Here is a 15,139-nt window from a genome sequence, read left to right on the forward strand (position 1 = left end):
ATATGTGTGTATATATATATATATATGTATATATGTATATACATATATATATATATATATGTACATATATGCTTTACAGCTTTTCAGGCATAGTTTGTATGCCATAATAATTGGAATAGTTTGTAACTCCACCAATAGTGAATTAATGTCCCTATTTTTCCATATCCTCGCTTAACATTTGTTTATTTCCCTTTTTTTTAATGTTAGGTGATCTTATAGCTAGAAATGAGATATCTCAGAGTTGTTTTAATTTGCCTTTCTCACTGATTTCACTGATTTCACTGATCTCACACAAATGTGACCATTGGTAGATTGTTTTCTTTTTCTAAAAACTGCCTGTTCATTACCTTTTACTATTTTTATTTTTATAAATTTGGCTAAATTCCTTATATATTTGAGAAGTGAAGCCCTTTATTAGGGAAACTTGGTGTAAAAAATTTTCCCCTGGTTTCCTGCTTTCCCTCTAATTTTGGCTATATTAATTTTGTTTGTGCAATACCTTTTTTAGTTTCATGTGCTCAAAATGATTCATTTTACTACCATAATCCTCTCATCTTTTGTATGGTCATAAATATGTTATCCATTTTCTGCAAATTTACTTATGATACAACCTATGTGCCTTTTTATTTTGACCTTTTTCTGGTACATGATATATGATTTGGTCTGAGCCTAGGTTCTGCCAAATTGCTTTCCAGTTTTCCCAGAAATATTTGTCAGAGGATGAGATTTTGTTCCCAAAGCTTGGATCTTTGTGTTTATCAAGTGCTAGATTAGTAGGATCACAGAATTATGTACCTAATCTATTCCACTCTTATTTCCTAGCAAATATCAAATTGTTTTCATAATTCATTTTAATATAGTTTAAATATGTAATATTCCTAAGTTTGACTTGTAATTTTCAAAGTTGCTTTATTCTTGACTTTGATTCTTTCTGTTCTCTTTTGTGCCTTTTTAAAAAATACCTAATGACGTCTTTTTTCTTTTTTATATCTTTCAAAATTGAGCAGTCTTGAGCTAAGCTGATCTAGTATTTTGACTATATAATTGATTTTAATTCCTTTATTCTTGGTATTGAGATTAAAAATTTCCATGATGTGTGAAATAACTAATGTAAATTAGTTAATAGCAAGATATATTTTAAGAATTAATTTTATTTTTACTAGCTAAAGAATTAGGAATAGAAATTGGCATCAATCTTTGCAGTCAACATAAAAAAAATCATGCTTAAGAAAATAGACTTATATTGTACTATATAATGTCTTCTCTGGCTAGAAATCTAGTTTTTGTACTAACTATAATACCTTGGGTTAATAAAATTAAAGGTAATCTCTCTGGACCACAATTTCTTCATCTGTAAAATGAGATTGAATGAGTTTATTGTCTAAATTTTCTCCTGGATTTTAAAATCTGTAATTCTTTACCTTTTTTTAAAACTAATTCTGAGCTTAATCAGTGTCCTCTCACCTCAGACTATTTCTTTTTTTTTAAAGATTTTATTTATTTTGAGTTTTACAATTTTTCCCCTGATCTTACTTCCCTCCCCCCACCCCCCCACAGAAGGCAATTTGCCAGTCTTTACATTGTTTCCATAGTATACATTGATCTAAATTGAATGTGATGACAGAAAAAACATCCTTAAGGAAGAAACATAAAGTAAAAGAGATAACAAGATCAGACAATAATATATCAATTTTTTCCCTAAATTAAAGGTAACAGTCCTTGGTCTTTGTTCAAACTCCACAGTTTTTTCTCTGGATGCAGATGGTATTCTCCATCCCAGACATCCCCAAATTGTCCCTGATTGTTGCACTGATGGAATGAGCAAGTCCATCAAGGTTGATCATCACCCCCATGTTGCTGTTAGGGTATACATTGTTTTTCTGGTTCTGCTCATCTCACTCAGCATCAATTCATGCAAATCCTTCCAAGCTTCCCTGAATTCCCATCCCTCCTGGTTTCTAAAAGAACAAGTGTTCCATGACATAACACATACCACAGTTTGCTAAGCCATTCCCCAATTGAAGGACATTTACTTGATTTCCAATTCTTTGCCACCACAAACAGGGCTACTATGAATATTTTTGTACAAGTGATGTTTTTATCATTTTTCATCATCTCTTCAGGGTATAGACCCGGTAGTGGTATATTGCTGGATCAAAAGGTATGCACATTTTTGTTGCCCTTTGGGCATAATTCCAAATTGCTCTCCAGAAAGGTTTACAACTTCATTAACAATGTATTAGTGTCCCACATTTCCCACATCCCTTCCAACATTGATCCTTTCTGGTCATATTGGCCAGTCTGAGAGGTGTGAGGCAGTACCTCAGAGATTCTTTAATTTGCATTTCCCCAGAGTATTTCTGTACATAAAACCTAGCTGGTCACAAAGAGACATGAGACATTATGAATTAACCTTTTATACTGTTTAGTTTTTTTTAAAAATAGTATAGTACAAAGCATACAATTACTTATAATTATATACAATTAGAATCATCTTATCTGTAATTATTTCTTTTCTGTGCATTTTTAAAGACAGTACTCTTTTTTTTCTTCCATCACTGTTTCTAATTCTCTTTCTCTGACCCTTGACCCCCCCCCCAACTGCAATAAATCAATTCTGAGAGGAAGCAATGGATGAAATGACCCTTCCTGTACCATGCTGGAACTATCTCTTTCTGACTTCAAGCCAAATTATTAAATTTTCAGTGTTAGTGTATGTACCTCATAACAGATGTTTCAAGTCAAAACTTGATTTATTGTTTTTTTAATGATCTAGAGCTAAGAATATGTTGTATTAAATGTTAATTCAAATTATACACTACTGCTTGTAACAAATAAAACCTAGTAAGACAGATGAATCTACATAGTGGCCATGTCTTATACACAAAGTAGAAAGAGACAGATATTTTTATCACTTCTCTGACCAGAGTCCGGTGATATGCTTCATCCTAGTTACTCTAAGAACATGGTTGGTCATGGTGTTGATCAGAGTTCTTAAATCTTTAAAAGCTGTTTTACTTTACAATATTGCAGACCTCATAATTTGTTCTGGTTCTGTTCGCTTCACTCTGCATCTGTTCACAATTTTATAATATAAAGTCATTATTACTTATTTATAACAGTATTTTTCTTTTTATGTGTTCACCACAGTTTACTCACTACTCCCTATTTGTCTGACAGTCAGGCTAAAATGCACCACCTCATCCCCTTAGATTAATTCTTTAATGTGTGTTTTTTTTTATTTGGCACTTTTTACTCTTCCTTCAGGATTAGTAAGTTTCTTTTGTCTTTGATGAATCACTGATGTTATTGTTCCTTGTAATACTCCATATATGTATGTGTTTTATACATACACATAAAAACATATACCGATTTTCTCATGACTTGATTGCCAGATTTTTAATGAGTTTTGAACAAGTATGTAGCATTAAGTCCTACAATTCCTATCTAAGGAGTTTCTCACTCCGAAGTTGTGATTTGGCCATGTGTATGTGTTTTTATACTTGTTATCTTCTATATTTAGGTGTATGTGTATGATTGTTTACATATACACATACGTCTAAATATAGAAGTTATCAAGTTGCTCACACCTTAGTAGCCCTTCATAAATTTGCAGTTTGATATAATATATCTATTAGAATTATTACACTAGCACTACCTTCAAGAACTTAGGATCACTGCCATTCCATAATGAGGAATCAGAACAGGATTTTAATGAATTCTATAGGAAAAATCCATGGTTGGGAAAAAAAACATTCACTTCACCAGTAAAATACATATTGACAGTAAATAGGGGCTTACATGTGGGAAGTAAATCTTTGAAATTGGACAAAATAAGCATATGCCAGAAAAATGAAACCAGTTGTTTTCACTATCACTTATGGAAGTCACTTTCTGAAATCATTAAGTTTAAAATGTTATTGGGGGGCCCAGCTAGGTGGCACAGTGGATAGAGCACCAGCCCTGGAGTCAGGAGTACCTGAGTTCAAATCCGGCCTCAGATACTTAATAATTACCTAGCTGTGTGGCCTTGGGCAAGCTACTTAACCCCGTTGCCTTGTAAAAAAAAAAAACAGAACCTAAAATGTTATGGGGGGGGCAGGGCCAAGATGGTGGCATGAAGGCAGGAATTCCTGGAAACTAGTTCCCCCCAAAACAAAAGCTGTCAAATTGTGACTTTAGTCAAAATTTAGAGGGAAAGAACCCAGAAAAAGACAATAATACAATTTCCCAGTCTAAGACAACTTAGAAGTTCCACAGGAAAGGTGTGTGCCATCATGACCTGGTATTGGAAAAAGCCATAACACAGCACAGCACAACCAGGACAAGAGCCTGGGTCTGTGACCATTTCCAGATCTCTTGCCCAGGGATCATCGGGGACAGCCAGAAGGGGTGATGAGAGAACTCTGCTGCACCAGAGTGATTGAGGAGTGGAGCTCTGACCTCAGAGCAGCCTTGTGGTGAGAACCTGCAATGGTAGTCAGCAGAGACTCTAGGGCAGGACTCAGCTGTTTGCCCAGACTCAGATCCAGATTGCAGTCTGGGCCCCCACAACACTACCATAGCCAAGCAAGGACCATCCTCACAGTTCCAGGGAAGAGGAAAGGACCCGAACACAGGCAGGAGAGTAGTCAGAGCCTCTCCTAAGACCTTGGGGGAATTAAGGTCCCAAAGCCTTGGAAGTGCAGTAAATCAGTCTCATAGGCAGAGGGAATGAGCAAATAACAGAAAAAGAAGAATCTGACCATAGGAAATTACTTTGATCCCGTGGAGGATCGAAGTACATATTCAGATGACTACAAAATTGAAGTTTCTGTATACAGAGAAATAGAAAATGGACTTGGGCTGTGGATGAGCTCAAAAAATACTTTGAAAGGCAATTAAGGGAGGTAGAGGAAAAATTGGGAGGAGAAATGAGAACAATGTAGATAAATCATGAAAACCAAGTCAGCAACTTGGTGAAAGAAATACAAAAAATACTGAAGAAAATAACATTAAAAACCAGTTTAGGCCAAATGGAAAAAGCAACACAGAAGGCAAATGAGGAGAATGCCTTAAAAAGCAGAATTGGCTAGCTGGAAAAGGAGATAAAAAAAGCCCTGGAAGAAAATCCTTCAAATGCAGAATGGAGCTAAAGGAAGCTGATGTTTTTGTGAGAACTCAGGAAGAAATAAAACTGTAGCAAAACAATAAAAACATTAGAAGAAAATGCGAATTATCTCATTGGAAAAACAACTGATCTTGAAAGCAGATCTAGGAGAGATAATTTAAAAATTGTTGGGCTACCTGAAAGTCATGACCAGGAAAAGAGCCTCGACTTCATTTTTCAAGAAATATTAGAGCAAAATTGCTCTGAGATCCTAGAAGCAGAGGGTAAAATAGAAATTGAGGGAATTCACTGATCATCTCCTGAAGGAGATTGCAAAAGAAAAACTTCAAGGAATATTATAGCCAAAATCAAAATTCCCAAGTCAAAGAAAAAACACTGAACACTGCCAGGAACAAGCAATTCAACTACTGAGAATCCATAGTCAGGATTACACAGGATCTGGCAGCAGCATCTTCATTAAGGGCTCATAGGACTTGGAATATGATATTCCGGCAGGCGAAAGATCTTGGTTTGCAATCTAGAATCAACTACCCAGCAAAACTGAGCATCCTCTTTCAGGGGAAAAGATGGACTTTAAAAGAAACAGGGGACTCTTAAACTTTCCTATTGAAATAACTAGAGCTGAACAGAAAATTTGTTCTCCAAGAATAGGACTCAGGTAAACCAATAGAGAAGATGGATGAGAAGGACTAATTATGAAGAACTTAATGATGTTGAACTGCTTGTATTCCTGCATGGGAAAAAGATACTGCTAACTCCTATGAACTTTCTCATTCATAAGAGCAGTTAGATGGAGCATATATAGACAGGGCACTGGAAGGAGCTGAATATAATGGTATAATGTAGTAAAAAAATGGAGTCAGTAGGTGATAAAGGAAAGTACTGGGAGAAAGAGAAAGGAGAAGAAGGGGCTAAGATACTTCACATCAGAGTCAAGAAAAAAAACTTGCAATGCAGTGGAACAGGGAAAGATGAGGAGAATGAGTGAGTCTTCATTCTCAGAAGTGGCTCAGAAAGGAGTTAATATATACACGTAACAGTATAAAAATCTATCTTAGCCTAGAGAAAAATGAGATGAGGGAATGGGATAAGGGGGAACTGGAGGAGGGAAGGGGGAAGTAGAAGATAGAAGAGAAGGTACTCCGATATAACACACTTCTGTACAGGGACCAGATGAAAGGAGAGAGAGAGTGAAATAGAGTGGAGAGAATACAGCTAGTGATAGCAACTGTGGGAAAAATATTGAAGCAACTTCTCTGGTGGCTATAATGGGGAAGGCAACTCATTCCAGAGAGAGAGCCTTTGGAATCAGTACACAGACTGTACACACTCACTATTCTTGAGGCTTCTCTTCTTTGGTGGGGGGGGGGGGTTGATTACTCTCACAACAAGATTATAATATAAAATAAATATACAAAAATATTATCTGGGATTCTCTGGCACATCTTGCAAATTTCTTGTCTTTTTTTTTTCTAGGCAGCAATCATTACCAGAATTCAGTGTCGGGTTGTGGCACTGGATCTGAGGAGTCATGGTAAGTGGACTACTTAATTAAACATTAATTAAATGGTGTGGTGTAGTGTACTCTGAATAATCCTAAATGTCATAAATCATATCAGTTACCAAATGTCCTTGAATATTCTTTTTTGTGGTTTGTTGAAAGTGCTAGTCTTTAGTAATAGCATTCTTCTCATTGAGTTGTTCATTTTAGAAAATGTTTTACTTGATGACCAAGTTCTTATTTTCCTATGTGGAAATCGAATTTTACACAAATTTTTATATGTTGTACCTAGTATAAGGAAATCTTATTAGTATAGGTGGGTCTAGTATAAATTTCTAATTTATCACCTAAAAGCTGTATCTGTTACATGAAAAGTTGCTCTTTCCCATTATGTGAAAAATTAAGTCTCCACTTTAATGCTTTTGAGACAAGGCTTCAAAGAGAAATATTTAAGCTTTTATAATACCCTTGGAAAACATAAACGTCTGGGGTTTTTTTTTTTAGGTGAGACAAAAGTTAAGAATTCTGAAGATTTGTCTGCAGAAACTATGGCAAAGTAAGTGAATACTTTTCTCTACATCATATTTTCCTGTCTCATACGGAAATGAGGAAAGATTAGTTTTTTTTAATTTAGGTGACTAGTACTTTATTTAATTTTCTACAATTTTATTAAGAACTTGTTTTATATATATTCTACTAAACTAATACTGAAGGAAATAGAGATAAATATGCTATGGATTCTTCTTTTAGGAGCTTTGGCTCTTCTTTAGAACCTTGATATTATCCTAGACTTCCCACCTCTCCCACACCCTATATTTCCAGTCAGTTCCCAAATCTTGCATTTTCTATTTCTGCAACATCTCTCACATCTGATCCTTATTATACAAACACCACTTTAGTTCAGTCCCTGATACTTCTTGCCTAAATAATTATAATACTCTCTAATAATTCTTTTTGTCTCAAGTCTCCACTCTGGTTACTTTACATGTTGTTGACAGAATGAATTTCCTTAAGTACAGATTTCAACATGTCAGCCCCTTACTCAAGTCAATTTCAGGGACTCCTCAGTTCATCTAGAATGAATCTAGAACAAACTGATCTCTTTATCTTTTAAAATCTTTCACAAGGGGTGGCTAGGTGGTGCAGTGGATAAAGCACCGGCCCTGGAGTCAGGAGTACCTGGGTTCAAATCTGGTCTCAGACACTTAATAATTACCTAGCTTTGTGGCCTTGGGCAAGCCACTTAACCCCATTTGCCTTGCAAAAACCTAAAAAAAAAAAACCTTTCACAACTTTATCTCAAACTATTTTTGACGGAATAGTACTTCTGCTCTTGCATTGAAATTAGTCAAACTGACCCTTTCTTTGTTCCTTACCAGTGACATTCCATTTCTCTTTTCCATGCCTAGAATTCATTCCTTCACCTCTGCCTCAGAAAATTCTTCTCTGTTTTCTTCAAGCATTAACTTAACTGCATTTTTAGTGTTGTCAGTTTGTGTCAGTATATTTTATGAAGGACTTCGGTAAACTTGGTGCTTTTTCTTTTAAAAATGTATATAGAAATATGACATGATCTTTACTCTGGATCTATAGTCTATTTGGGAAGACAAGATAAAAACATGTGAAGAGTTGAATAAAACAAACCCTTTAATCACAAATCATAACAATAGATTACATGCTAACAGTGAGTACACGATTTATTGCCAATGTGTGAAAATTCAAGGCAATGAAAAAGGCTTATACAGGTTTATAAAAAGATAATCTGCTTGCAAGAAGCAGCATAACAATATCAGTGTCATTATATAAACTATAGTAAAACTGAGGATTAACTGATAATCTAAAGGTTTTTTTGAGTGTCTATGAAATATATTAAAAAGGTTTCCAGCAATTTGGGTGAAATTTATTAAGGAGATATTTTAAAATATATGGCCAAGAATTACCATGAATGAGAACTCTGAAGTTTCTACACTGAGTACAGACATCAATAGATAAATTTCCTATCAAGAAGTTTTGCTGCTTACTGTTACCTGGAAAATTTACTAAAAACTTATATTTTCATGATACTTTATGACTGAGTTATTATTGTAGTTGTTGTTTTATGTGTTTATGAACAAACGGAAATAATTTCAATATGGTGGAAGAATGGGAAAAAATGAGACCAGTGTAAACGCACAGAGAATATTATAATCAACTTGAATATTAGAAAGTAACGTACTTCAAAAGGAAGCAATACTCTAGGTAACAGAATATCATTATAAGAGTATGACATAGCCTGTAAGAATAGTGTAAAAAATACAAAAGCTCGCTGGGAGCTGAGCCTGACAAAGCAATGTAAGGACAAAAAGTGAGTTGTTTTTTTTTTTTAATCATACTGGGAATCTGACATTATGAACCAAGAACTGTCCTCAAAACTGTAACACTCAAAGTTACTGAACAAGGACTGGTTTGAAGTGGGGGGGGGGAGTTTCCTGACCAAGGAGTTATTTCCACTAATGAAACAAAAGACCAAGTTCATCTCTATCCCTATGCTTGAGGGAGGATCATGGAAAGCGAAAACATTTTATTAGAATGAATGGGGCCATGATAATTGATAATAGAATTCAGTTCTACTCAATTCTGATCTTTTCTCTGCTCAAGGGAATGACTTTTCCACTGGAATGACATAACACAAATTACTGGCATGGAGTTAATATAACACCAGGGTAAAGTGAAGAGATAGTGCCAGTGCATCCAGGGAAGGTTGTAAAAGCCGTGTATTTGAATAGCAAAAACTCAACTTCTTTAGTATAAAATGATGAATTCAAGTGTAAATTGATGAATTCAAGTCACCTGGCCCAAGTGAATTACATTTTCAGATCCTGAAAGAAAAGATAGATTAGGTGACTGAGCTACTATTGGTAATTTTTTAAAAAATCATGAATAAAAAAACCCTGATATCTCATTGTCTGATCTTTATCTCTTATACTTTATGTTTCTTCCTTAAGGATATGATTTCTCTCTTATCGCATTCAATTTGGATCAATGTATACCATGTTTACATTGCCAGTAATGACTGGCAAATTGCCTTCTGTGGGGCGAGGGAAGTAAGATTAGGGGCAAAATTGTAAAACTCAAAATAAGTAAAATCTTTTCAAACTAAAAAAAAATCATGAGTAAAAAAGAGAGGTATTGCTAGATTGGAAAAGGGCAAATATTTCAGTTTTCAAAAAAGAGAAGACAAAAAGCTTTATCTGTGACATGGAAATTTGCTCTTTCCCATCAGGTGAAAAATTAATCATCAAAGAGATGTGTGACAACATCTAGAAAGAGAACTGGTTATTATAAAGAGCCAGCATAGCTTCAAGAAGGGTGGTTAGGTGGTGCAGTGGATAGAGCACTGGCCTTGGAGTCAGGAGGATGTGAGTTTGAATTCAGCCTCAGCCACTTGATACTAACTATGTGACCCTGAATAGGTCACTTCACCCTGATTTCCTCACATCCAGAGCCATCTCCAGGTGTCCTGATTCCTATCTGGCCCTTGGACCCAGTGGACTCTGGAGGAGAAAGTGAGACTTAATTTATGTGCTTGTCATAGCATCCCTCTGTGATGTCATGGTCTTTTTTGAGAATGAAGGACAAACATTATTATAACTTCAAGAGGAGGATTTGCCTTATTTTCATTTTTTGACAGTTTTTCTAAAGTAGCAGTTGGCAGGGATGGAGGATGTTGGATATAATTTACTAGATTTAAACAAAACTTGTGATAAAGTCTCTCATGCTGATCCTGCGGAGAAAGTGAAAAGTATGGATTAGAGTATCTGTCAGTGATTCAGTGTCAAGGTGAAAAAAGGTCTCCACTACAATATCCCAGGGTATATGCTTGGCTGTGGAATGTTTTGACTTAGATAAAAGTATATATTATGTATTATGTACTCAGGAAATTTAGAGATGATACAGAATTATGTTAGTATCCAAAAGGATTTTGACAGTTTAAAGCATTGGCCTGAATTTAATAAAGTGAAGTTCAATAGGGTTGAATGTGAAAGCCTTGCATTTGAATATAGAAAAATTAACTTCATTAGTATAAATGAGGAAGGCAAAAGTTGTTCTGAGGGTCCCTGAAAGTTTAATAAGAGTTGGCAATATGATATGGTTTCTAGAAAAGCTCATTGAGTTATATGTTTAGAGGTTTCCAGGATTATGGAAATGCTGGTTCCATTGTAGTATGCCCTTGAAAGACCTTAGGGAGTACTGTATTCAGCTGTGGACACCGCATCTTAAAGTGAATAGTGTCCAGAGGAAGACAGCCAGGGGAGTGAGGGGCCATGAATCCATATTCTTTGAAAATTGAAGCAATTGAACATATTTAGCCTAGGGGAATATAATAGATCTTTCCAGTTCTTTTGAACATAAAGATCCATATTTATTCCATTTGGTCCCAGAGAAGAGAATCAGAGGTGATGAATAGATATTGCAAAAAGTCAATTTGCTGTCCAGAAAAAGATCTTAGCAATTTGACCTGTTTAGAAGTGGAAATAATATCCTTAGAAGGTGGTAGTTTACTTTTTTTTTTTTTAGTTTTTGCAAGGGGTTAAGTGGCTTGCCCAAGGCCACACAGCTAGGTAATTATTAAGTGTCTGAGGTCGGATTTGAACTCAGGTACTCCTGACTCCTGATTCCAGGGCTGGTGCTCTATCCGGTGCTCTATCCATTGCGCCACCTAGCCGCCCCAGTAGTTTACTTCTTAAGAGATCCTTAGGCAAAGATTGAACTACTGGATATGCTATAATAGAGATTTCTTTTTGTATTAGTTAAGACTTGTTGTCTCAGGGCAGCTAGGTGGTGTAGTGGATAGAGCCCCGACCCTAGAGTTAGGAGTACCTGAGTTCAAATTCGGCCTCAGACACTTAATAATTACCTAGCCGCCCCAGTAATGTTATTTTGAGAACATTGCCTCAGTTTGCTAAAATTCACAAAGTTAATGGTCTTCCCTCAATTTTACCTTCCATATCCCAAATCAGACCTCATGTAATACTTTGTACCTTTCTTTTATACTTATATATGTCTTAAGTAATAAACATTTCTCTCTAATGTCTAGCACAGTGCTGTCTATACTGTAAGCATTTAATAAATATTTGTTGGACTTTATGAATGGAAATGAAATTCAAACCCAAATTGCTGAAATTTCACATTGCTACTCAATCTCATATTAGGTAAGTTATATAAAGGTAACAGTATTCAGGATAGATCAATAGAGTTTCATAGTGACTTCTGTGAAGTAGAACTTCTTTTATCACAGAGGGAAGTAGGGGGAAAGAAGTTAACAAAATTATTTGGAGAATTCTTCCCAGTTTCCTTTGTTCTTTCAATACTTATTTTTCTTTTTTCAGGGATATAGGGAATGTTGTTGAAGCTATGTATGGAGATCTTCCTCCTCCTATCATGCTGATTGGCCACAGTATGGGAGGTGCCATTGCAGTGCATACAGCATCATCCAATTTGGTACCAAGTTTACTGGGTCTCTGCATGATCGATGTTGTTGAAGGTAAGTTGTGAAAATTGTTCATTGATCTTTGGCATATATGAAGGTAGAGGGAGAGTGTAGGCCTTTTTAATGTATCGATTTGGTCATTTATTTTAAGTGTGGTTCTCAGTTTTATTTATAAAATAAAAATATTTAAACTGCATATCTTACAAGGTTTGCAAATGATTGAAGCATTGTATAAATCTAAGTACTTATTACCCTAACAAAAACATAATATGGAACCCTAGGACTTTTCATAGACCTGTCAGAGTAGTTGTTATTTTTTCAAAAAGCTTGCTTCCATCCATAGGATTTACTCAATTATTATCAGTGCTTTAGAATGTTATTAACTTGAGGTATTTATTATTAGTTATTATCAATGCTTTAGAATGCTTGTTATTATTTTGGTTTAATGTCTAGGTACGGCAATGGATGCTCTAAACAGCATGCAAAACTTTTTACGAGGACGCCCTAAAACCTTCAAATCCCTGGAGAATGCCATAGAATGGAGGTAACTGTCAACTTGAATTTCCATTTAGAATCCCATCTGGATGAGAGCATTCCTTCTTATCAACCTCAGTGGTTAGCACCACAGTTGAGATTCCAAATTGCTGTTTCTAAGCAATTAAGCTTTTGTGTCTCAGTGTATGAGGCAGTAAGAAACAATCATTTAAGGTTGTACTTCAATGTAGCATTTAGATTGTCCCTCATATCCATTAAACTTATCCCACAAATAATATAACCAGAAATATGCTTATCATATATATGATTTATATATATATTCCCCAATATCATTATCAAATATGTGTGTGTATGTGTATGTTCCCCGCAATAACATAATGAAAAGTTTTGCAAATCCATATAAAGAGGAAGGCAAAAAGAAAATAGCAGGTCCAACTTTGAAAGAAAGAAAAGTAAGGAATTAATGTAGGGCAAAGCAGCTTAACTCAAGAAACTCTATAGACTTGAAAGGTATTCATAGGGTTTAGTATAGAAATAGATTTTAGGAAAAAGGTGGGCATGGTGAACATGCATCATGTTGTGTTTTGGTGAAGTAAATTGCTGGCAATGGGAAATGGTAATGTATGAACCAAATATTATACCATAAGTGAAACTGGTTTATTTCTTTCAAACACTGTATTCTTTCCAGTCTAGATTGGTAAACTGTGTTTCAGTTCTTGAGAGAACAAAGGAACATGGCAATGCTTCTCCATTCTGCTAGATCCCTGAATATTATTTATTGCCAATAGTTAAATTCAAATTAGAGAAATACATGGACAAATACCAGCCATCTTTCAGAGCGGGTTCATGTTTTATTAAATGGATCCATAATACTAAACACTTGTAGGAAATGCTGTACACATTTAAAAACTTCCTGTCTGAGATAATGCTCATATTGTGAAGACTAGTCATATTTTTCATTTACACACAGTATACATACCTACTCAGTCCTTAATACAAAGGGGAAGCATATCTCATTCTCATATGACCTATGAAAAAATCACTAACATTACTTCATTGAAACTAAGTACAGAGTGAACAACTGAATAACGTTTTCTCTCTACTTCTGTTTCTTTCTAGTGTAAAGAGTGGCCAGATACGGAATCTGGAATCTGCTCGAGTTTCAATGGTTGGCCAAGTCAAACAGTAGGTTCTGTTTTTTCTGACAATTATATGCTGAAACTAGGTCCATTTTTCTTCTCAGTTTTAAAAAAACTAAAGCTCCAAGTTCAAACTGTTCAACTAATGATAGTGATGGAATGGAGAAGGACACAAGTTTTACAGGTCCTGAATTCCAAATTTTGCTCTACCACTTGTGTGAACTCAGACAAATTGCTTTACCTCTCTGGTCTCTTTTTCTTTTCTTTTTCCTCTTTCCAACTACATATCATGAAAAACCTTTCAATATTCATCCACTTTCGTATTCGTAAGCTACACATTTTTCTACCACCCTCTTTTTCCATACCCTCCCTGCCCCACCTTCCACCCAGCAGTGAACAGTATGGTAATGTTGTTGAAGCTATGTACACTCATGTTCAGCATGCCCATATATTAGTCATTTTGTGAATGAGGAATTAGGACTTAAGGGAAAAGAAAAAAAATGGGGACAGGAAAAACATGAGAAGTTCTTAAAAGTGAACATGGTATCCATTCTGATTCTGTGATTTTTGTTATTTTTTCCTCTGGATGGGGATGGTGTTTTCCATGACAGGTTTCCCTGGATTATCCTATATCTCCCTGAACTGCTAAGAGGAGCTGCATCTATCATAGTTGATCAATTCACAATGCTGTTGTTTATGTGTGCAATGTTCTCTTTGTTCTGCTCCCTTTGCTCAGCATCAGTTCATGTAAATCTTTTCATTCTTCTCTAAAGCCTGGCTATTTGTGATTTCTTATAGAACAGTAATACTCCATAACATTTATATACCATAACTTGTTCAGCCATTCCATAATTGATGGGCATCCCCTCAATTTCCAATTCTTTGCTACTACAAAAAGAGGTGCTATAAATATTTTTGAATATGTGGGACTTTCCCCATTTTTAATGATTTCTTCTATATATAGGCATAGTATTGGTATTGCTGGGTCAAAGAATATGATCAGTTTTATTGCTTTTTGGGCTTAGTTCCATACCTGATCCCTTTTCTAAATTAAAATGGAAATAATAATATCCAAGCATGGTATAGTAGGTAGACACTGGACTCAAAATCAAGAATATCTAAGGTTGCTCATCCTAGTTTGATTACAGGATTATTATCCTGCCTTGGATGTGACCATATTTAGTCCCTGTGTCTTTCTGAGGTTACTCAGTTATAGTGATACCAATCCAACAGGGTTATGCTCTAAATTGAATTCTAATATGGTCAAAATAGTGGTAAAAGCAGTCAGGAAGGTGAATGATTTGTACCTAAATATTAAGGGGTTTGTATGTGTAAATAATACATTCTATCTGGGGCAGCTAGGTGGGGATAGAGCACTGGCCCTGGAGTCAGGAGTACCTGAGATCAAATCCAGCCTCAGACAC

The 15,139-nt window shown here is 35.4% G+C and overlaps 1 protein-coding gene across 1 annotated transcript in view; it reads left to right on the plus strand.

The window, feature by feature from the left end:
* PPME1 (protein phosphatase methylesterase 1) overlaps positions 1 to 15,139 on the plus strand; it is a 71,114-nt gene that overhangs the window by 24,700 nt on the left and 31,275 nt on the right. Inside the window, 5 exon segments of the mRNA XM_074216859.1 lie at positions 6,587 to 6,644; positions 7,116 to 7,167; positions 11,981 to 12,135; positions 12,535 to 12,625; positions 13,696 to 13,761. Coding sequence (XP_074072960.1) covers positions 6,587 to 6,644; positions 7,116 to 7,167; positions 11,981 to 12,135; positions 12,535 to 12,625; positions 13,696 to 13,761 — 422 coding nt within the window.

Source organism: Macrotis lagotis, chromosome 1 (genome assembly GCF_037893015.1).
Source record: "Macrotis lagotis isolate mMagLag1 chromosome 1, bilby.v1.9.chrom.fasta, whole genome shotgun sequence".
NCBI lineage: Eukaryota > Metazoa > Chordata > Mammalia > Peramelemorphia > Peramelidae > Macrotis > Macrotis lagotis.